The sequence below is a fragment of the Vidua macroura genome, chromosome 3 (genome assembly GCF_024509145.1).
Source record: "Vidua macroura isolate BioBank_ID:100142 chromosome 3, ASM2450914v1, whole genome shotgun sequence".
In the NCBI taxonomy this organism is placed as follows: Eukaryota; Metazoa; Chordata; class Aves; order Passeriformes; family Viduidae; genus Vidua; species Vidua macroura.
The window spans coordinates 31,720,143-31,744,759 of NC_071573.1; the positions used below are offsets into that span (position 1 = coordinate 31,720,143).

General features: G+C 42.0%; 1 protein-coding gene across 1 annotated transcript; it reads left to right on the forward strand.

Annotated features, from left to right (window-relative positions):
• EPHX1 (epoxide hydrolase 1) lies at positions 1 to 22,856 on the forward strand. The gene is made up of 9 exons (XM_053974551.1): positions 1 to 67; positions 11,171 to 11,355; positions 12,772 to 12,952; positions 15,111 to 15,338; positions 16,155 to 16,284; positions 16,916 to 17,130; positions 19,191 to 19,299; positions 20,261 to 20,386; positions 21,811 to 22,856. Exons 2-9 carry the CDS (start codon positions 11,176 to 11,178, stop codon positions 22,034 to 22,036), a joined length of 1,395 nt encoding a protein of 464 aa, XP_053830526.1. The 5' UTR covers positions 1 to 67; positions 11,171 to 11,175; the 3' UTR covers positions 22,037 to 22,856.
• The last annotated feature ends 1,761 nt before the right edge of the window (positions 22,857 to 24,617 follow it).

Here is a 24,617-nt window from a genome sequence, read left to right on the forward strand (position 1 = left end):
GCGGGCTGCGGAGCGGGGGCAGGGCTCGGGAGGCTCGGGGAGCGCGGTGCCCGCTCCGGCCCGGCAGGTGAGAGCGAGCGGCGGGGCGCGGCGCCGGGATGGGGCGGCCGCGGTGCGGTGGGACGGGCTCGGCTTGGGATGTTCCCAGGCGGGATGCGAGCGGTGCCCCGGCGGGGAGAGGAGCTTCGGCTTCCCATGCAATAAAGGAAAGCGCTTTTCCAAGCCATTCCGTGTGTCCAAGCCCGCGGGCGCTGCGCCGAAGGTCCGTAAATGCCAGGAATTTAAAGAGCGCGCGGTGCTCCTCAGCTACTGCTCCACGGATTCCTAACAATGGGAATTGTTCAAGTGTGAATAACGCACTGGGTCCGCTGGGGACTTTTTGTTGAATTCGGGAACAGGAAGGCCCTAATCTGCATTCCCGGTAGGGGAGCGTATGTGGCATTCCCAACAGCTGGAGCCAGGGGTGCTTTTCCAGGGTAAGGTCCCTGATAAGCGGGACTTACCAGTGCTTATGGAAACAACAATTTTATTTAGCGTTCCTCAGGAATGTGGCCAGGTTTCCCTGTTTAGTTAAAGTAAGTGGCTTTAACTATTGGCATGTAAATGGTTTCGGTTTGGTTTATTTGCTCATTTCTAAATGGGGATATGAAATAGAAGTTTTCTTTATTTATGGATAATTTTGTCATTTATTTATGGATAATTTTGCCAGTTTTGAAGATGGTTTGATTGAGTACTTTATGCATAATTCCCTTTGTTGAACAAGCATTTTAGGCATGAAAAGAAAACCTTGTAAGTTTAATGCCCATATTTTGTTGCATAACTGAGCAATCTGCAAAGGCTAAGCAAATTATGTACTCTGCTCAAGCTGGGTTTAGTTTGTCAGAATTCAGTTGGGATTTTGATTGCCCAGGAGTTAAAACATACCATTTTCAAATGCATTGCTTACTTTTCCAATCCTATTGAATTAGGCTGCTTTCTCTTCCCTTTTTTTCCTAGCCTAGCTTTATCTAAAGTAAGAGAAATTGCCTAGTAATTTTAGGTGAACATACAAGATAGAATCAGTCTTATAAGCCAGTGTCTCAGAGGAGTTTCTCAGAGAGCCACAAAAGCAGGGTTCATATTTTGATTGGCACTACTCTTTGGAGATGCTGTGCTTCTCCCCTGAAGCGGATATTACTTTTGTTTGAAGTAAGCTAAAGCTGAGGCTTGAGTGCACAGATTGCTAATGCTTACTGAAAATTGGTGGAAGATAGTCCCCAAAAGCAATTAAGTAGATTTGAAAATCAATCCACAGTTGAAGTTGTCCAAGGACAGGGATTAGATCTTTGTCAGAACTGAAGCCTTTGTGGGGAAAGTCCTGGCACAGTGGCAAGTTCACGGCTCTTTGTTCTACATCTTTTCCAGTCTGAATTCATTTCCAGCCAAAATATTAAAAAAAAATTGTTCAAACTTGTCTGTGATTTGCTAAACTCTGCTGGCTTGTTAATTTCCCAGAGTTTGTTATTTTATTTTGTGTCATCATAGCATTGAAGTAAATAATTTGAAATAGAGCATGGTTGGTAATAACTAGTGCAGTCAGAATCCACATGCAATTTGTCTGTATGAATTGCCCAAAATAGGCTTTCGATTAGTGGGTGTTTTAAAAGGCTTTTTTTTCCCCTGTTGATTTACTGTACTTTAAGTATTTGGTTATTCTGTAGGGCAATGCCATTCCTTTCAGCCTGTTTGTTTATCCAGGGTTTCAACAAAGCTTTCAGACCTACCCAGGATTTTTAGGCATCAAATGCAATCTTGTAAGCACTGTGAAACAAGCTCAGGCTCCTTAGTGGAAGGACCAATTTGTTCTGAGTAATTACAACAGGTAAATGAAACTGTTAGGGGTAATAATTCTGGAATGGTAATACTCCTAGAAATTCTTGTTGCTTCAGTAATAGTTTGTCAAGTAATTTGTCAGTGGAGAAGTGGCAAAGCTGAGCTGGGGGTGGTAGGTGAAGTACAGCTTAAAGATCTAGGCAAAGTAAATCAATTATCTTACATGTTCCTACGCACATTTCTTGCATTATATTTGGAGTATTCAAATTCTGTGGCTGGATGTGCAGAGGGAAAGCCTTACCTTTGTGGTAGAGTGTGCACTATTTCATTGAGCCTGCAAGAGTATTTTCTTCATGCCATGCATAATCCCAGAACCAGGGCAGTCTTTTTTAAAGTGCAAGTTCCAAATGTGGCAAATAGAAGTCTAATTACTGTGTCAGTCCCTGAAGAAAAGTCACATGGAAAGTAGAGCATCTTGCTTCTCTCTGAAGAGCTTTGGTCTGCTTGTAATTAATGTTGAAAATACTTTTTTCCCTTCTGAATACTTCTGTTGAAAAAGTCCTGGATTCTTCCTCTGCACACATTATTTTTAATTAAAAGCATCATTGTGTGTGTAAATGGGTATTTATATAAATAGTATAGCACAAAACATCTTCTTCTAAAGTGGCATTTGCGTTAGAATCTTGGTCATGCTAGACATGGCAGGATGGCTGACAGTGATTTGAATATACCCTGGGGTTTATGGTTGATTCTTTTAAGCAGCATTATGAGTTTTTATATCTATTTAAGCACGTTGTTATTGATTAAATACTTTCTGATTGGCAGGGCTGGGAATATTTTTGAGAATATTGAATTGTGGTAGCCATGCTTTGTAAATTCTCTCTGATAGTGCATTTGCCAGAATGAAGAAATGATTGATCATGTTTATGGAGGGATCCTGCTGGATTAAAGAACAGGAGCTGTTTGCTAGGTTTCCTCTCTGAAAAGTGAGCTGTCACTTAACATTCCTCCAGCTTTTATTTTGAAACATTTCTGCAGGAGATTATTAGGTGTAATCCATGGGACAAGAAAGAGCTCAGCAAACTTTTGGGATTTGTTGTTGTTTCTGTCTCAAGCAATTCTCCTCACATTTATTGCACCCAGCAGTTGAATTTTGTTCATCTTGTGAATTCTGTAGTTAGGACACACAACTCTTGCTCTCCGTGTTTGTTCTGTATCTGCAGCCTGGGTGGGCTTTGCTGTCTGATAGAAGACAAGTCTTCCTCTCAGTTAAAACACCCTTGTATGATGAATCAAAACCCAAGCTCTGTTGGAGGACCAAGCCCTCTTGGGTGCTTCATAAGGAGTGTTAATTGCTCTCATCTAGTGGGTACAGGTAGTGCACTTTTCTAGATGAAGGCCATGAATGCAAAGAGAACTTAAATATTGTTATTAAGGGAGAGATAAAGTAGCAAAAATTGTTCTTGTTACATGTTTACTCTGGCACATCCTTTTGGTGTTGCAATTATTTGACAGAAAATGATGGTTACCATCTGTTCCCCTCCTCTGGCATCATTCAAAGTTCCTTTCCCTGTTGGGAATGAAGTCTTCAAAGAGAGACAACAAGTTTTGATCTCTTCCTGTTTCCATAGTCACATTTAATATTCTTTTCTCCCTTTACACTTACAGCTCTAGGCAAAATGAATTGATTCTCTTATATATTATTTTGCACAGTTCTTGCATTATACTTGGAGTATTCAGGTTTTGTGGCCAGGGAGTCTGGTGTCCTAGAAAAAGAAGGAAATCTGAAATAATAGATGAAGTAAGGAGTCTCTCATAGAGGTCAAAGGGAGTCAGACATCATCGAGGAAGGAGGAATGGTGGCATTATGGAAAAGGGAAGAAATGTGGAAAAGTTTGACATCACAGAGGATTGAGGTCATCTCACACTGAGGAAGGAGAAATTCTCACACACAGGGAAGAGTGAGAAATTCTCACACACAGGAAGGTGCTCATGAAGGAAGGAGAGAGTCTGGCATCAATGAGGAAGGAGTCTGGCATCACAGAGGTACGATGGATTTTGACATCTCAGAGGTAAGAGGGAGTGTGGCATCACAGATGGAAAAGGGAAAGAAGGGAGGAAGGGAAGGAGTCTGTTATCATAAAGGTGAGAGGGAATCTGCCATCATAGAGGAAGGAGAGAGTGTTGCACAAAGGTAAGAGTGAGTCTGGCATCAGGAAGGAAGAAGAGAGTGTCATCATTGAGGAAGGAAGAGAGGGGTCTGACATCACAGAGTTGGACATCATAGAAGTAAGAGGGAATGTGGCATCCTGTAGGAAGGAGGGAGTCTGGTGTCAAAGATTAAGGAGAGAGTCTGACATCACAGAGGAAAGAAATAATCCAATGTCATAGAAAAAAGCAGGAAATCTTCACTAATGGAGGATGGGGTTTCATCCCAAAGGTAAGAGGGAGACTGATGTGACAGAGGTAAGAGGAAGTCTGGCATCACAGAAGATGGAGGTCATCTTGCATCACAGAGAAAGGAGGGAGTTTGGCATCACGGAGGTTAGATCGGGAGTCTCACATCATGGGGGAAGGAGCATATTCTCATTCATGCTGCCCTTACTACTTAGTCGTGATCCTAATTTAAATTCACAATGTGCACCTCATCTGTCTTGCAGTTTGCCAGAAAATTCCTCTGGCAGTCTTTATATTCATCATTTCTATCTCCACACCTTCTTTTAACTGAAGGATTGTCATGTACTTTGTTCTTACCTCAAACTGCTTGCACTCTTTTTTTTTCCCCTCTAAAGCACCACATATACATAAATTCTGCATGTTTTATTAATTAAAGGTTTCAGTAACATAGTTTTCTAACAGTGCTAATACAAAAAGCTTGTAAATCTGCTAGCTGAAAAGATCTTTCCCTCCCTGATTCTGTGGAAGAATCTTAAGAGACAGACTAATGGAAGATCCTGCAGTAAATAGAAGGGAACATGCTGTGATGTACCACCAAGCAGTTTGAGATGAAAACAAATCTTATCTGGAGATCAGAGCAGGCAAAACATTGGCAATATCACCATGACAAGGAAGGAGGGTAACCTTTTACTCTTCACTGCTGGAGGATTTGGTGAAGCTAAAATTAGAGCCCAAATTTGCCTTAAGGCCTGAGGAACAATTACCTTGATCTCATTTCCTTATCTGTAATATCTCACTCTTTTGGTTCATTTCCACCTCCTCAGAAGATGCAGATGCTGGCACAGGATGAGGAGGTGAACCTCATTATTGCTAGAAACTCTAGTGGAAGGCAAAACAGAACCATGTGCTGTTCATAATTTCTTTTCAGGCACTAGGAATGAAATGTTAAAGTAAAGCTCAAGATCTTGTTTGGACTCTCTTGGACTGTGTCACTTAGTTGGCTGGATAGTGGCTAAGAATTGTTTAAAAAACTTGTTACTGGCATGGTATCCTTCCCTCTTTTAACCAGATGGGATTTGAGAGAGCTTTCAGCTGTGTTCACCCTCCATTGTATGCCAGGCTGTTGTCACTTCTCTGCACCTGTGTAAAAAACCTGCTCTTGGGATTTGAGGGTCATTAAATAGAATAAAGGCTGGATGGGATAAATAGGATAAAATCTTTGCATGATCTCACCTTAATGCATTATTATGGTAGTTTGAACAGTTCTTCCACCCTTAATTATCATGACTGAACAGTGCTGATTTAGGAGTCCTTTCGTGGCTTTTCTGTCTGCAGAGTCTTAAACAGAAATTATTGCAGATGGAGAGTGCATCTCCTTTCTCCTGAATCATGCACGCAGTCATTAGATCACATTAATGGGCATCACACAGATTCCAAGCTGGATTCAGTAAGTTTGTGTTTATGTAGCCCAAAGGCTTTTTTTTTAGACTCTTGAAAGAGAGTGGGTTTGTTCAAACATAATAGAAGCAAAATAAGGAAAATTGAGATAAACAAATCATGTTTGTAAGCAGCACGGAATAATGTGAAGTGCATGGCTTTGAAAGAACAAGTAATGTTGCATAGATATGTGTTCTTGTAAACTGAGTTTCTTCCTCTTAAGAAAGTGGTATGCAGTATTTTAAATAATGATTGGGATATGAGCTTTGACTGGCCAGTGGTTACATACATTCTGCCCCTGGCTGAGGCAAAGTGGATAACAGTGAACTTAGTCCCGTACTACTTTTCTTTTATGCTTAGTTAGACTTGGGTCTCAGCGCACTTTCAGAGTTAACAACTGATTGTAATTGTAGGAAAAATGAGGTGGGAATGTGTTGTGTAAGGTGCTCAACCGCTCCTCTGGAGTAACATGCCTCGAAGGACAGGTGCTGTAAGTGCAAGCTCTGGGTGATGCAGAGGGGCACCCCCAGAGCCTAAACTGGCCCTGTTGCTTGATCCTGTTGTCCAAGGGACAAAGCAGGTGAAGAGCTGTGCGGGAGCAGTGCCCCAGTGCCATAGGTGTGGGGTGTTCCTCAGCAGGGAATCCCCAACCCTGATTGGGAGCAGTGTGCCCCACTCCTGGGGGAGGCCTGAGAGAGTGTGGTTTCACTACTTTGGGGACGTGACCTCACTCCTTGCTTGCAGCCTTCTAATTAAGTTCCTTCTGCACTGGTTAATTTCTGATTGTGAACAGTCTAGGGGAAAAAAAAAAGTAAAGTAGGATGATATCATCTCTTCCTGCTGTTTTGGAGATAGCATTGTGTGACACCTCCCTGTGGCAATAAAAAATGTAAATGCTAAATTTCTTATCGAGACAAGCCAGAAACTCTGTTGGATTTGTATTTCCTGTCTTTGATTTGCTTTCCTGCATAGGATGCTTTATTTCATCCAATGCCTGCCTCTCCTCCTCCCCTACAATGTTAATACATCATTTCATGCTCACCTGGGAGATGTTATCACTTATAGGCAAAGCAATTTCTGCGTTGCTAAGCTATTTTCTAGCTGTGCCATGTCTTAGTCTCTTTTAGGCTGTGGCAGTGCTCAGGGACTCTGTTACAGATGCCATGAGTTTTTGAAATCCTTCAGTGGGGTTGTTTTTCCTTCAGGTCTCTTGGGAAGAGTAACCTGCAATTGCTGCTCTTTGGGCAAACCGGTGTGTAAACAAAGGTGCAGCAGCAGAGAGGTGCTTTTTTTGGTAAAGCCTGATGTGGACTTTATGTAAGGGAACAAAAATAAACAGAAAAATCACTTAAATTGAGCTGTTATTTCTCCTGCAGGGTAATTATTAATCAATAAACCTTGTATCTCTCAGAGTGTGCCAAGTGCTCTGAGCTCCCTCGCAGTGTGCTGGTAAACCATTTTCAGAGAGAAAATGTTATTAACCCTAAACCATGATTAGCTCTGAAAGCAGCAGAGTCTCACAACTCTTGCTTCAGCCATGCAGCAGCAGTTTTGCACTGGCAGGGTTTGGTAGCACCCTCAAGCTGTGGGTGTTGTGCATCATTCGTTGCATCTGGGTGGTGTTTGGGCTAGAAGGCATTTCCAGCATTAAGTTGAAGGTCTGCACAGTTGTTTATTTCTCCAAAAACATGTTTCAGAAGGATTCTAATGCTGCAAGGCTAAGATGGATAGTTGCTCGTAGAAGGAGAGGGGGATTTTACCATGAAGCTGTTTCATAGATGACCTCTCTGAAAATGAAGAGCACTGTTCCCTGGGGCATCTCTTCCTGTGTATTGATGAAGACAAAGCAAGAGACAGGACATAGCTTTTATGTAAATAATAATTGCTCTGTTCCTGTGGACCCCTTAGCTCTGATGTTAATGCACAGATAGGGGACAAATCAAAATGCAGAAAGGTGTTGAAAACCAGGAATGTTTCCAGTAGGGAGCTGTAAGACAGCTCCAGCAGGGAGCTGTAAGGAAGTTTTGGGGTTTTCTTGCAACCGTATTTCATGAGATGTGCTTGGCCTTCTTCAAGAGGAGCTTGGTTTTGGGCTGTTTACTGGGCCATTGCATTTCAACATTTCTGTTTGAAAACATGTTTTTAAAGCAGCAAACCAAAAGCATTCCTCCTTGAAGTCCTTAGGATAAAAGTACTGTCTAAGATATTTAAGTGTTGTCTGTAAACAATATCCACCCTGGGGTACAGCAAAGTCTAAGGACCAAGACCTTCTCAGGTCTTGCCTTCTGTCACATAAAAAGAGGAAAAAGCCAAACCAAAACATGAATTCCCTTTGAAGCACTCGTTTATGAAGGCAAAGTGCCAGTGCGGTTGTATCAAGAGACTTCAGAAAATAAAACCACCGGCATTTTGTTGTTGACATCTCTGAAAACTGAGGGTAGAAAAGTGTTATTATACCTGTTTGTCCTTCCACATTCAACAAGTGTTGAACAAGTGTTAAGGAGCTGATAACTTCCATTTCACCACAGATCCCAGCGGTGATTAGTGGAGGAAATTCAGGTGCAGATGTGTTACAACTGAGGCTGCTTTGTGCTGCTCAAACAACACACTAGAGTTCCAGAGAAGCAGCTTGAATAGTGAACTTGGGAAATCACTGCTCTGAGTGGCCTCCTCTGGGCCCAGGCTGGAGCTGCTGGTAGGAACATGCTGCATCCCAGCAGCTCATCCCTCACAAAACAATCCCCTTGGGTGAGCTGGTGCGAGTTACAATACTGCTGATGCACTTGGTCCTTCCCTTCCCAGGCACTCACAGAAAAATGTGACACACTTGGAGCTCTGGAGCCCGTGTCCATTATCATCAGGAATTTTATAGGCACTTTCAAGGGAACTGGGAGACCCTGAATACAGAGAGTCTCTCTGTTAGCAAAAAATAGCCCAACCAATATCAAAGGTGGCTTCTTCCAAGTCAGGATGACATCTCATGCAAATCAGTTTGTCACTAACCCCAACTGCAGTGGAAATCAGGATTCTTGTAAGACCTGAAGCTAGTTTTGGCACTTACTACTGGATTGTAAACAAGCTCATCCTCAAATCTGTTTGGAATTCACTGCAAAAAGGTGTGTCTGTTCACACAGCGAGTTCTTTCCACACTCAGTCCAGGGTGAATGCAAAATATACACATTTGCACTCAACCCCTCCCCAGGACTTGTGATGTAAAAATTCTGCTTTCTGAAGCATCCTTGAGAGGAGATGGTGGGGAGCAGAAAAGGTTCTGTAGCTCTGGGTGTGCACATGAGGACATGAGGGTTTCTGGCCGAGGTTCAGTTCTGGGCAGAGCAGCTCCGTGTTGGGTGCTGTGCCCCTGTCTCTGTGCTGGCAGGGGCCGTGGTGCTGATGCAGCAGGAGCCACGCAAAGAGAGCTCTGGTTTTGGAGGTGGCCCAGCCTGAACAACGGGGCTGGCGCTGACAGCAGCACTTCTGTTTGCTGGGGGGCTCTGTAAACAGATCAGACTTGGCCAAGAGTTGGGATTTTTCTGTGTGGTGTTTACACAGTTACGGTGGTGACCCTTTCTAGTCCAGACATGGCCCAAGTTGTGGTGTGATTTAGGGGAAGCTGCTGTTTTTCTCCATGAAGGCTTAGGAGTAGAAATGTTATAAAATGCTGTGGTAGGTATCATTTCTATGTAAATGCTCTGAGATTTCTAGAAGCCCCACCAGTTGTGCTTTGCACAGTAAAATTTAATTGTGCTCAGGATGCTCCTAAACTGCATTGGTTTGTGTGCTGAGGCAAGCTGAAATTGGATAAACTTTTTAGTTCTGGGGTGAATTATGGCTTGGGTGTTGTAAAGGTGGGAAAAGAATGTTGTCTCGTGCTCCAGATAACATTGTGAAGAAAAACAAGTGGCAGAAATTATGGAAACACCAGTGAAACAAATAAACAAATCAAGTTTTTCCACTGCCTATCATTCCCAATAGCTCCAACCTCTTCAGGCACTTTCAAGGCTGTAGCACTTGCATGTGTAAAAAATAGAATTTTTTTTTCCTTTTTTTTCTTTTAGCTTGTTCAATCTGCACAGTGCCTGGACAAATGTTCAATCTGCACAGATGTTTTATGGGTGCTTATCTTATGTGTTTATTTATTTATTGTCAGCCATTAGAAAATCAAACTCAAGAAGTTGACTAAAACCTGTCCTGTCACATAAAGGCACTTAAACAATTCCATTCAGTTTCATTCCTGCTCTAATCCTGTGAATTCCCGTTAACTTGTGCTAAAATTCCTGGTTTGATCCAGGAGTAAATTTGGTGCATTCTGATGACTCTTTGAGCCATTCCAGAGCATCAAATTACTCTACAGCAGCAAAACCAACAAAACCTTCTGGCTCTAGAGAGAATGAAGATGTTCTGGGTCATAAACAATCCTTGCCCTACAGAAGTTTTGAAATACTTGATGTCTTAGTAATTCCCCAGCAAATGAGTGTTTGAAGCATTACATTCTTTAAAATTATGCATTAAAATTATGACAGTACTGTTCCCCAAACCACCTTACTAACATTTCTTACACTTAAAGGCATGCTTGAAAATATTAATTATTAAAGACAAGTGTAAGTGTTTTTTCTACTTGCAGCACGAAACAGCCCAAATATATTCAATATGGTTTTCTTTCTTTTTTTTTCTTGTTTTTTTTTTTTTTTTTTTTTTTTTTTTTTTTTTTTGTGGGTTTTTTTGTGGTTGTTTTTTTTGTGGTTTTTTTTGTTTGTTTTGTTTTGTTTTTGTTTTGTTTTTTGTTTTTTGTTGTTATTGAGGTGTTCTGTTTGACTGAAGCACAGCAGCCCTGCAGCTGGGTTATGCAGATGGGCTGTGAAATCAGGTTGCTCTGCACCTTGACAGAATTTTGTCATTTGGCAATGTGATCACATTTTAGAGCATGGGCTTTTGTTTTCTCTTTAAAGCAATTCACAGGCAGAAGGAAAGGGAAGGTCTGACTGCCCTTTACACTGCTGTTCAAGGGTTGTGCAAATATATCCCTGCTCCACTTCCTGGCTGACTGGGAGGTACAAGGTGGCTGCCCTCACGCTGTTCATTTTTTATTCTGTATATATATTCTGTCTTGCTTTTCTTTCCCTCTGAATCTACAGCAGTAGACTTGTAAGCTTTGCTGAAGAGATGCTCTGCACTGGGATTTGTGGGGAATCTAGAAGTTCAGATGAAGAGAAAGCATTAAATGTGAATTTTATAATTGTAATTATTATGTTATATTTACATTATGATGACTATTTATTTGCCACATTGTCTCTTTAACTTACTTTGAGCTCTGTTTTTATCATGTGTCTTTTATTTAAAACAATTCTTCCTCATTTGGATAAGTTGAAACATTCTAGTTCAGAAATTTCACAGAAATATCGCTATCACGTGAGTGCCAGAACATCCTGTAGCTGGAATCCTGTCTGAAAAGCAAAAAGTCTTCACAAAGACTGTGTCTCTCTGGGCTGACTGAGCTCACCAGAGTTCCGTTCTTCTCTTGCAGGCATTATGCTGCTCGAGGTGTTCCTGGTCCTGGGGACACTCCTCATCTACTTCTTATTTTCCAAGAAGAATGACGAGACACTGCCCTTCAAAGATGGGTGGTGGGGCAGAGGACAAAAGCCTGAGACTAAAGAAGACTCAAGTATTCGGCCTTTTAAGGTGGAGACTGCAGAGGAAGAGCTGAGTGTAAGCAAATCTCTGGGCTGGGGGGAGGGAAGGAAGAAATGGCCAAACAGATGCAGAACGTGTTTGGAAGTAATTTTTAAATTGAACCAACAAAGTGCCAGTGATGTCCAGGTGTTGGGGGAAGGGATTTTTCATTCCTTCAGAAAATAGGTATGAATAGGCAGATGTCCCTGTATAATTTTGTTCTCAGCTAGTTCTTGCATGATTGCTGGTAAATAAATCTACTTTGCAAAGCCTAATAAACATAAAAATCATATTACAGATTACTCAACTCTGTTTTTCTGTTTGTGCATTTTCCTCAGTTTGTGTAGACCAGAATAAGAACAATGTCTTTTTTCCCCCCCTTTCTTTCAGAAGCAATTACAAATACCTCATTTTCTTGACTGCTTTATGTTTGCAGCTGTGTTGGATGCTGATTCTTCTGTAATTAATAGTCTACTTTGGTCAACACTAAATTACTGTGGTAATTACAGTAAACACATACGTTGCAGAATTTGTTGGATAGAAAGATTTTGATTGTGTGTGTTTAAGCCAGGGATTGAACGATTTCATAGATCTTTGTGGAGTCATGGTTCAAACAATACTCATGGGATTGCTCATATTATTAATTTATAATAGATTCCTAATTTCTCAGCAAAGCCTGGGTTTTTTAACACTTTGCTTACCCTTCTTAGTAATATCAAGGGACATTGGTCTCCATTTTGTTTTCCCCTTACACTGCAGGCACTAAGATGGATAATTTCTAACTTAAAAATGATTGAGCCGGATTAGATTTCCAGACCTACCTTTCAGCTACTCTGTGGTTCTGTTTGCAGTAGGAAGGGGCTCTTAACTCAGTCCTTCCCTGCGGAGGGACTTTGGAGTGATCTTGCAGTGTCACCAGCATCCCCTATAGCCCTGAAGTGCAGTGGGAAGGTGACTGTCATTGTTATTCCAGACTGGCAAATTTCAATTTCAGTCTGGTTTCACCAACTTTCTGTCTATGCAAAATCCTTCTTAATGTTTCCTGGTGAAGATCTCCCACCTCTGGGTTTGGGAAAGAAAGGAAAAGGTTTGGGCCAGATCCATGCATTGACTGTGAGGGAAGTACCCTGGAAAGGCAGCAAGACTTACCCCTTGAATCCACAGCAGCGCCAGCAGGACATCTTGCCCTCTGTGGTTCTCAGCCTGGCAGACAGATTAGGCAGCCCGGCAGAACAAAGGCTGGGAACAACTGTGAGTGGAAGAGGAAGGAAGCCACCTGCAGGAGGAAAAGAAAGGGAACAGCTGACGGAGCATCAGCAAAAGGCACCGGGGTCTAATTAGAGATGTTATTTCTATTGTTCTCGTTCCCCGTGGGAATAACTAGAAACCACACACAACCCAAGACAGCAGACACAAGTGTTTTTAATGTCTCTTCTCTCTCTTTCTCTGTAGGATTTATTCAGGAGACTTGACCAGGCTCGATTCACTGAGCCACTGGAGAACAGTTGCTTCCATTATGGAACTAACTCGGTGCATCTCAGGAAGGTTGTGTCCTACTGGAAAAACCAGTTCAATTGGAAGAAACAAGTTGAAGTCCTCAACAAGTACCCACAATTCAAAACAAAGATTCAAGGTGTGCTGCTTTTCCCCTTAAAATATAACCAGCAATAGATAAATTTGTCTGCAAAGGAACTTGGTAGGAACAAGGCTCTGGTTGTGTCACAGGGCCTTCCCTCCCTGGCTGGATCGTTGGCATCACTGCTGAAGGAGCAGGGAACTCCTTGGTTGTAACTGAAGCCTTTAGGACAAGGAATGACAAATGGAATTCCCTGTGCATGAGCAGGCTGTCAGCTGGTGTTAACAGGAGCCAAGCACGAGTGTTTGGAAGCAGAAGTGGATCTTAAGATGTACACATGTTCCCTGCCTTGCATGCAGTCATGCAAAAATTCCCACAGATGTCTCCTCATGCTCCGTGGAGCTGCCCAGCTGCCGCTGTCACGGTGAAGCCATCAGCCTGGCAGCCCTCCTCAGCTGGCCAGGCTGGCCCTGCCTGGCAGGGCAGGTGTGCTCTGCTGCACCTCTTGAGGCATCCCCAGGCCTAGGAGTGCACAATGCCTCTGCCCTGGGGTTGATGTGCTGCCAGGTGTGAGGGAATCGTTTCTCTTCATTCATTCTTTCCAAACAGTTCATTCAGCCAAGGTCTGCTGGTGCTGGAACTTGGTCAGACTGGGCTTTTTAAAATACCTGATTTAGGGCGGTGCTTGGGTCCAGTTGTAGGTCTAGAGCACAGCAGGCAATTGTCTCACATGATGGCAAAATTTAACCTTAACAGGATATTTTGTTCTGTTTTTACTTGCACCCATGATTGTGTGTTATTTCAAAAGGTGCACTTTGCCATAGTATTTTAAATGGATTTGGGACAATAAATGGTGTTACATAGTGGTTAGAGCTTAAAGCACTTATTTAAATGATGGTTAGTGCTGAAAAGATAAAACCAGAAAGTCTTCCCTTAAAAAAGAAGAAAAAAGCACGATCTGAGACAAGAAAGGGAGAAGCAGCTAAGGACAATGCACTATGTATAGGAATGGGAAGGGAAATTTCTGAGTTGGGAAAGATTACAGAGAGGAGATATGAAAAGACAAGGTCAAACATGCTGTGTATCAGATTCCTGCTTTCTGTCATCACTTGAAAGCCTTTCAGAGAATGCAGAGAAGTGTCAAGGATGGGGAAATCTCAAGTAAGTGAAAGACGGTGGCATTGCTGGTGAAGTGGAGTTGATGTGAGTAAAACATGCTTAAATACATCAAGAAATGAGGCATTCAGACTCTGATGGGAACAAATTCCTGTTTCCTGGAAAATAAATCCCTGAGTTAGGTTGAGGAAGAGCAGCTCACCTGAAGCAGGCAGTGCAATGCTCTGTGAAGCTTTCCTGCTGGAAAGAGTCAAAATGGAAACCACATTGCAGATTTTACCTTTCACTAAACAAGCAGGAGACTGGTACTAGAACATAGGTTTCTGTTTTGGTTTACTCACTTAAAGAGATACTGAAAGCTTTTAACAAATGGTAGGAAACAACTACAAAAATGAACACTTTAACACTCCTTTAGCAAGGCATAAAATCCTCAATTTGGCATGATTGGTTTATCAGCAGTTAAGATGTGTGACCTGATTACAGGAGGCTTCCACAGACAGAGAATATTTAGTGAAGGCTTTTAAAATTCCTTTCATGCAGCATTTAGAGTCAGTGGCTGGGGACAGAAACCAGACATGTTCAAATGAAAAGTAAGGCATGCACAAAATGAGGAAAGTGATTCATGCCCCCAAACAAACAGCTGGATATCGTGATGGATTCCCTATCTCTTGGTGCCTTCAAACTGCAGTTGTAGGCCTTTCAGGAAGAAAAATCTCTGGCTGACTGAAGCCTATCCTTTGCCATGTAGCAACATTTGGGTAAAATTTAAGGGTACTTGGGCTAAATGATGTAATTGTCTCTGCCTTTAAGCTGTGTGAGTCACTGTGTTACCATTGGTAGATTGCTTCACTTCTATGTCTTAATTTGCCAATTTATTTTAAAACAGAAATAGCCAACCTAATTTGGCTGCTGTGATGCTTAATTGCCCATTATGAAGTACTTTAAGGTCCTTAGATAAACGTATCCAGAGAGGTGCAGTGTGTTTGCACGCTCACCAAAAAAAAGGACTGGAAAAAATCTTTATTCGTAATCTGTTCTGTGATTAGTTTCAGTGTCATGGTAAATTTGGGCATGCTAATTAATGATTTTATTTTTACAGGCATTGATATCCATTTTGTTCATGTAAAGCCTCCTCATTTGCCTGAAGGCAAGGCTGCAAAGCCACTATTAATGGTTCATGGTTGGCCTGGCTCATTCTACGAGTTTTACAAAATTATCCCTCTCCTGACGGATCCTGCAAGTCACGGGCTCGGTGATGAGCACATTTTTGAAGTTATTTGCCCATCTATCCCTGGTTATGGTTTCTCAGAAGCACCCCACAAAAAAGGTATGACACAGGAGAAGAAACTGAACCCTCACAAGCCCAATCTCACAGTGAGGCAGCCTCTGTTAGCAGAACAGCAACTCCTGTTACACACTTTTTGTTTTCCCAGTGAGGAAACAGAGACCCTGTGTGTCGAGTGGGACAACGGAGATAAGGGGATGACTTCGGGTGACATCACTGGCTAGTTTCTGGAGCAGTGTGTAGATAATTTAAAAGGACCATAAAAAGCAATGAAGTGACAACTCAAGAGTTATAATTGTGTCCATGAATTGTCTGTGAGTGAGCAGGCAGGGTAAATTTAATTTATTACTGTTCCTTTTTGGTGTTTTGCATCCATATTCGACAGCATTGTACAGGTAGGTGAGAAGGAAGAGTTGAAACAAAGCAGTTCATGTATTCACATAGCAGATTGTAGCCAAATACCTGCTTGCTCAGCTTATGCTCTGAGTTATACAATCACAAACTGCAGCAAATTGAGGCAAGGTAGTGTTTAAAGTGATACTTAGTTTACTATTTAATTGCATGTGCAGATGTGGAGAAGGTTGGGTTTGTTTTTCTCTGCTTCCTTGGTTATGATTTCTGTGGTCAGCATTCAGAGCAGTGGAGAGGTCTGCAACAAAGGCTGGAGTTTGTCCTCCTCATGGTTTCTGCTTGCTCTTTGTGCTTGGATGCTGAGCAAGGGCTTGCATACAGTCAGGCATGGAGAAAGGGACTCGTAGCCTTTGAGGAACTTGAACGTTGCCTTGATGTGGAGAATCAGTGCTGCAGGGTCAGAAGTGTGGGTGGAATTAATGCAACAAAAGTGTTCTTTTAATGCAGACTTCAATTCTGTGAGTGCTGCTTCTGTATTTTATGAACTGATGCTCAGACTGGGATTCAATGAGTTCTACACCCAGGGTGGTGACTGTGGATGGCTCATCTGCACCAACCTGGCCCAGATAGCTCCCAGGTGAGTACCCCCTTGGTGCAGCTGTTTACTCTGTGAATAGTTATTTCCTGTGCACTTGGGAGTTCCTGCCCAAGTACTCGCAGTGTAGGTTCTCTCTTTGGTGCTCAGTGTTAAACAAAGTCCTAAAATTACATACCTTAGTTTTTATTAAATGTTTTTTCTTTCAAACAGTTGTGCAGTAGTTTTGTAGTGGCCTCGCTGAGGCCTGGAGTGGGACAAGTAAAGGAAAAAAAAGGAGGATTTTTGGCTTAGTGCCCTGGAATGTGTGCTGATTACTGACAGTTGTCCCTTTTCATGTTGACTTTTCATTTTTGTGTGAAAAGCTGCACTACAAAGGGCAGCTGAGGTAATGATGTAATTAACAGCCTGGAATTCAAGTATGTCCATTTCTGTTAATAACATTTTAAATGTTACAGGTCACAGCACCAAGCCTGGCAGAGTTCAAGAAGCGTTTGGGCAACGCTCTCAGGCACATGGTGTGATTTTTGGGGCTGTCCTGTGAAGGGCCAGGAGTTGGACTTTGATGATCCTTGTGGGTCCCTTCCAACTCAGGATATTCTGTGATTCTAAATACAACAACTTTGAGCTTTTGTTAAGTTCATGTTAACTTGTGGGGTTTTTTTGTCTTTAGCCATGTGAAAGGTCTCCATTTAAACATGGTCTTAGTTTCGAAGCTGGGACTCTCTCACCTGCTCTCTGTCCTGCTGGGCCGGTACTTCCCAGGGCTCTTTGGATTCCAGGATGAAGATGTCAGGAGGATGTTCCCCTTCTTGAAGAAATGGCTTTACAAGATCTTGTCTGAGTTTGGCTACGCTCACATACAGACTACAAAACCGGATACTGTTGGTAAAACAAACAAACAAAAAACAACCCTAAAAAATAACCTTTTTGGAGTTCAGGATACCTAAGTCTCTTCACTTTAGTTGTACTTTCATAGAAACAAAATGTACTGCTTAAAATATGCAGAAAATAGTTGTTTTTTTTTTTTTTTTTTGCAGTGTATCTGCACATCCAAACTGAGCATGCTCCAAGTGCCACTGACCTCATTTTCCAGTTTTCATAAATAAAATAGATAGTTTAATATTTTTCCACTTCTGCTATCACTGGGGACTGTAATTCCATTTCAAATGCAGCTCTGCTGAGAGCACAAGATAATTTCTTCTCCAAGAATAGATCATATTCAAGTAATGTAAACTACAAGAAGCTTTTAGCTGTCTCAGCACACAATAGTAGCTTATTTATTATAGCAATAAGTAATACCTGAAAAGTAAAATCAAATTCCACTTTCACTCATTGTTCTGAATCACTTGCAGACTTTCAAGGAAAAAAATTGTAGCTATGATGTTCTTTCTACATGAGCTAGACACTCAGATGGTTTAACTGCTTTAAGTATCTGAGTATTAAATGTTTCTATTTTAAAAACATCTTTTGTGACTGAATTGGACAACTGAGTCAAGAGTACTGACTACATTTTAGTTTGGTGCAGCAGCAATTCGCTGATGGATTTTATTAAAAATATAGCTAAGGGAAATATTTCTTAATGGTTTTCCATAAGCTTACCTACAGAGGCAGGTATGTTCTTAAAATGTGTAGGCAAAAGGATAATTGTATGGATTTAAAATAATTTTGCTTCTGTCAAGTTTTTGTTTCTAAAAATTGCCAGTCTTCTGTGCTTTAGGAAAGAGAGGGAAGCTGATATCTGAAAGATGCCTAAGCCATGCTCCTTCTCAATCAGAATTCTGGCTGATTATTGTCCTTACCAGTCATGTGTCAGCTGTCAGAGCAGACTGGGAACCAGCAGCCAGTTCATGCTTTGGAGACTGGAGCATTTCTGCAGTTCTCCAAAGGACAAAGAAGAGAGAAGCAGAGTAGTGGCAGGTTCCTGAAAGGAGAAAAACACTCTGAAGAAATTTCTGACAGAAATGGCTGCGTTCCAAGTGCTCTGAGGACCAGTGTCAGTTTTTCTCTATGTAAACAGATGCACTCTACTCACAATGAGTAGATGAGAACAGGCTATTGCTTGTTATGTCCAGCACATCAGTAAAGTGCTCAACAGAACTTTTTCAAACACTTGCAATTTCAGTTATCAATACTAGTTGCTTAATAATTGAAACCCCACTGTCATGTTTAAATAGCAATTACTGATGAAATTGTGCCAGCTGCAGTGTTAGGCACCTTCCTGGAGGGCTGGGTTGCATGGATGGAACTTCAAATACGTTGCTGTTCCTTGGGAATAGCTTTTTCTCATGTTTTACTGAGAAGCTGGGACAGTTTACAGTCCCTGTATTTCACAGCACTAGGATGTGTGATCAAAGTTCCAAGTGCAGGTGTGTTCTTTCTGTCCAAGAAAAGCAAACGATAAACTCTTTATGAAGGCTTGTTCTACATGAAGGCAGTTTGCTATTGCTAATTCAGAAGATGGACCATTTAGCAGAGCCTTGCTGTTCCTTAATGACTTTCTAATAATCCTTAAAATGTTTTTGCTGTTAGATAATGCTGCAAATCCTCCTGGTCATGTGTAGGCATGTGGGGTTTGGCTCTGTAATGCTGTTTAATACATGACAACTTCCAGATTAATGGAAGCAAACCCTCCTTGGCACATAAAGCTTAATCTTATTAGCTTACCAGAAAAAAAGAAAAGCCAGCAGAAATCCAATACTGTTACATCAGTTCAAAAAATGTTCAGTGTGAGCTAATATAGAGTCTGCTTGTTTGCAGATACTTCCAGTTTATGATTTGGCATGAAATGGCTCCAACTCAATGTACTGTTGTATTTATTTAAGAAAGCAGCTGATGGAACAGCTTTGTAAAGTTACATCCCCTATATTATAACAGGCAGCTTCTCTAACACTCTGAGTTCTGTAGTTAGATATCAGTTACAGTTAAATTTTCCTCCTCCTTTACAGGTTGTGGTTTGAATGACTCTCCTGTGGGACTGGCTGCATACATCTTGGAGAAGTTTTCTTCATGGACTGATATGGAATTCCAGAATCTAGAGGACGGAGGATTAGAGAGGTAAGCCCTTTCTCTCCTGCCATTTTGGATGAGGTGACTAAGCCCAGAGTCACAGCTGAAGAGGTTTGTCTGAAGTGGTAACCTCACACCTCAGGGAGCCTTTAGTGACCACAGTTGGTGTAGGGCTGCACTCCAGCACACAGAGGGGCAAACAGGCCATGAAGGCTGATGGATTCCCTTCCCACTTCCATCTCCTAGAATAGAAATACACCCTGCAACTCCTGGATATTAAAAACTGATTCATGGGGAAGAATCTCATTAGGAGTCAAAATCCAAAATTTTAACCCACATTAAGATGCTGGCAACTCACGATTTATTGTAATACTAACAATTAACTCTCTGTGAATTGGCTTTGGATTGATTGTTACAGCTTTATCTACCTGCCATTTGCATTGTTTAGTGTGCAGCAGAAATCAGAGCTGAAATCCCCTTTGAGAACTACCTGGCAGGAATGGAGAGAGGGGGCATGCCATGGAAAGGCCCAGCTGCAGCAGATTTGCATGGAATGTTTGCCCTGCATACAGCTAATAATTTTATATGAAACATGCACTGTTTACAGCACATGTTGGTGTGTGAGGGCTCTGTTGAGGGCTCACAGTAGCATTTCAGATTATCATTAATAAATGGCACAAGCTGTTGCATGTGCTGTTCTGCTCCCACCCTCCCAGTCTTTGGACAGGAGAGACAGCCATTCTGGAGCATAAGGTGCTTGTTGGAATCTGCCTTCTGTGTAGGAGTTAAAATGTGACTTCCCAGTTTGTGTCTGAAAGCCTTTAGCATCCTTAATTGGTCACTGGCAGACAGAGGGGGAGGAATAACTTCACCTCTCCACTCTTAACCACTATTTATTTCCTGTAATTATTTTTTTCCCTTACAACCAAACCAAAGTCAAGTCCCTGCTAAAATGATGCAAATCAGTTTTCAGTTCTAATTAAACAATCTCTTGGGCTTGCCTCTTCAGGAAGTTCAGCCTGGATGATCTGCTCACCAATATCATGATCTACTGGGTGTCAGGCTGCATTATCTCCTCCATGCGTTTCTACAAAGAAAACCTGCAGAAGGGGATAGGCGCACAGAAACATGACAAGTAAGTGTGGCTTCTTCTCTTTAAATATTTTGCTCTGATCTTAATTTTATAGTCACATGCCTTATAGATTCCTGAATGCTGAGGAAAAACACTGCTCTCTCACAGTATTCTTCTGCAAGACAGACCAGGTAGTTGATGTACTGTGCTGTGCTTGGAAAACACGGTGCTTAGGTAGGAATCCTGAGCCATCAGTGAGGAGATCTGACTAGAGGCACTGCTTGAGGGCCTCCCATTCATGGTGTATCCATGTACTTCCCGATTTTATTTCAGTTACTGTATCAGTCTGTGACTGAGTCACCCAGTCAGTTTTGTTTAGTTGAGTTGGTTGTAGTTTTAGTACTTTTCTGGACACACTTTGCCTGTTTCTGCAAAAAGTTGCTTCCTTTGGAAGTGTGCCTGCTGCTGCTCAGACTCTTCAGACAGCAGCTTGGTTGCATGTACTTGTGTCAGCCTGAGTATGAGTGAAAGCTTAAACCTGCCCCGAGGTAATTGCAGCTACAGCTTAGTGCCATGGTATTTATTTAGCTGTAAAATGATGCTCCCAAGAAGCTGACTCAGTTCCTGAAGCCGTTGTGGCTATGCTGTGGGCAGTATCTTGCTCTGGTTCTGCCTGCATGAGATCATGAGATGAGCTGTGTGAGCTTCTAAGTGCCTAGAGGACAGAGTCTCAGAGTCCTGTGTAAAGTTCTGACCTCAGCCTTCCAGTGGCTACGTGCCCAACACTTTTTGTATCTATATTTTAAACTTCTGACAATGCAGCTTATGTGTATGGGATATTCAAACCTAGAAAATGTGGCTCTTAAAACAAGCACAGATCATTCACACCCCTCAAATCCAGTTGCTTCCTTACACTTCCTAATGTGAAGAATATTTCGTAGTGTGCATTTGTGCCAGTTAAAAGCAAGAGCTATTTTACAAGGTATAGTCTCACATATAGAAATGTTGCTTCTGAACTAGTGTAGATTATTAGTATTCCTCTCTTCTCTCCCCCTATGAAGTAATTATTCTCCTGCCTACCCTCCAGTTGTCCTGCCAGGCTTAGCATATTTGAGTGGTTATCTTCTCTCTAAATCTCTCTCCAGCTCTTATCAAATTGTGTGCTTGCCCATCAATTTGAGCCCTGTGTGCAACAAGAGGAAATTTGCTGCCCACCATCTCCTAGGGGCTTCTGAGCCTCATGCCCTGGATCATCTGCAAAATTGCCTTAATATCACTGTATGCAAAACAAAAAAAAAAAAAAAAAAAAAAGAGTTTTTTTTTTCCTCAGGAATCAGAGTGATATCTGCAGTTTTAGGATCTGGAAGTCAAATTTTTAATGCCTAACAAGAGTGTACCCAACTGTTCAGAAACATTTCCTTGGGACTTTGGATTTGTTGCAGATGTAAGTGTTTGGAAGATTACAGTGATTCTCTCTCCTCTCTCAGGCTCACAGTACAGGTACCCACTGGCATTGCTGCCTTCCCTAATGAAATCCTGCACATACCCCAGGCTTGGGCCAGGAAGAAATACACCAACATCGTCTCCTTCCACTTCATGCCTCAAGGTGGCCACTTCGCAGCTTTTGAGGAACCTGAACTTCTTGCTAAAGATATTCTGCAATTTGTTGACAAAGTAGAGAAAGAGCAACTCTGGAAAAAGAAAGGGGAATAACTTCCCTAAGAAACAGCAGGGTAATTACTTTTAGCTTAGCACATGTACAGGGCTTACTAAGTCTGCTACTGTAATCCATGTAATTAGATCTTATTGTTGACCAGATGTGAGCAAGGACAGAAAGAAAAATGCAGTGTATCTGCATGAGATACTGCCATGGGGACCAACAGATTTTGGGCTGGGTTATTTTTTGTTCAGCTAGGCTCGGAAAGTAGCATGAAGAATACTTGAGTATCTCCAGAAACATGTTCTGTAGTATTCTTGACTCTTGCTTTGAGATTGAAAAATAGACCTCACAACTACTAACATACCTAGTAACAGTTAAATTGTTATGAAAGCCTTTTTTTTTTCATGGCAGCAGTAAAATTTGAATTGCTGTGAGTATGAAGTTCCTCACATAAAAGAGCAGGGAGCAGCCTGGCAGACCTAACTTGAAAGAGTGCATCAATGAATCAGCATTGATGATCTACAGTATCTTTAAACTGCCTTCTGCTGGCTGCCTTTCTCTTCAAGCCTGGGCTCTAAAGCAGCTTCCTGGCTGTGAAGAAGCTGGACTGCCCTGTGCCAGGCTCCTGGGATATGTGAGGAGCAGCTGAAAGACACAGGTGCCTGTAGCTCAGTCCAGGAGGTGGGGCTGGGTAGAGTAACTACAGCCTCAGCTACCTCTGCACTGAATTTGTACTCTCAAATCATAGCCCTACGTAGGCTCAACACACTGTGGCTTTGCACTGCTTTGGCAGAGTATTGTAAATACCTCTTACCAAAGAATAAAAATACTATTAATTCAAAATTAAAAGTGCATTAAATTTTTAATAACTCCTGTGTGATTCTTTTAATTATTTTAACAACTGATATTTTGCTTGGTACCAGCTAGGAGAATCATCGGCTCAGAACCTCTCAATTCTGTATTCCATCTGTCACAGAGGTCAGAATGAAGGCAAACTACTCAAAGAAAATTGAAGGGCTGTATGGCTTCACCAGCTCCTGTCCCTAGTGTGTGCAGCTGAGCTTCAAACAGGTCTTAAACCATCTCCAGATGACTGATTTTTGTGTGGTTTTGTTCTCCAGACACTTCTGATGTCCTTCTCTACTTCTGAAAGCACAGGGAAATACAATCTATCAATAATACTTGCATGGATTAGTATTATTTCACAATATTAATTGAAATGGAAGCTAAGACCAGCAGCTCAACAGATCCAAGCTCCATCCCACAAGGGTTTAGATTCAAGCATACCACACAGTTTGTTTCACAGGAGGCAAGAGGACTCTCCTGCTGGGCACATCCAAATCCTAGTGCTGAAAGCCACCACCAACCCTGACAAAAAAATCATTGGGGCAGATGGGCTGCAGAGAAGCCTGGCTCAGTTTTCTGAGCAGAGGTGAGACCTCTTGCTTCCTTTCCTCTGCCTGCTGCACCTGGATGCCAGTAGAGTAACACAGAGGAGCTCTTAGGTCTCCCTGCTAGATTTGATCATCAAGCTGTTCTTCAGTTAAGACAGCTACTTGCTTTTGGAATAGTAGTGAGCACTAATTCCATGCTTACTTGTAAATGCTTTCATTCAGTCAAAATTTGTCTTCACATTTGCAAAATGTTGTGTGATGCAGGCCAATCTGTTTTGCACACTCAGGAAGAAAACACAGAGTCATTCCCTTTTAAATAGGCTCTCCGTGGAGAAGACCCTCCCCAAACTTGTTTCAGGAGCAGTATGGTGAAAGAGGGTTCCTTATTCAGGAGGAATTGGCTCACCTCTGACAAGAACAGCTGCTACAGGCACCACTGCACACCCTCCTGCACAAGCCTGTCCTTGGCCTGCTCTGCACACCAGGTAAGTGATCTTCAGGGTTTGATAACCTGCTGTCTGAGAGAGAGACAAATAAGGACCTAAAAGTTCTAGATTTTAGGAGCTTAAAAATTATAATTAGCAGAGTTTGTTCTGAATTTTGATGTAACACTTCTCAAACCTTAAGCCCACAGCTATCAGCAGCTGTTACTCATCACCTACTTACTTAGGGTTAGATAAAAATGCAGTGAAATACTATGACAAAGTGAAAAAGTATGACATTAGCTATACAGTAGCTGTAAAACCTGCCCTCAGTTCCTCTTCCCTTTTCAAAATAACCCTCTGGTTTTAGCAAAACACAGCAAATCCCACCGCCTCTAGTGCAAGGTTTAACACTAATGAACTGTCTGTGAGCCAGTGGTAGCATCTCCATCTCATCCTCAAGTGAGCAACTCCCCCAGGAGCCTGAAATCTGGATTTGACAAGCACCTTGAGAGAATCAAGATTCACTTCTGATACTCTCTGGTACTGGCTACAGGCAATTGCTTGGTACAGATAACCAGAAATAGTTTGAACATTTCTGTTAGCAAATAACTGCACATCAGACTATTGCAATAATAATAAGCAGTACAAAAGGAGTCCCTGCTCTGTTACAATTGTTCTTATTGGCCAGCTGAGGACCTGCCATTCAGCCAGGGAATTTTCTCTAAAAAGGTCAAGTGTGATGCTCTTGGGCTGGCTGAGCTGTTTCTTGGCAATAAGGCTCTGAAAGAATAGCTACATCCTTCAGCATAACACAG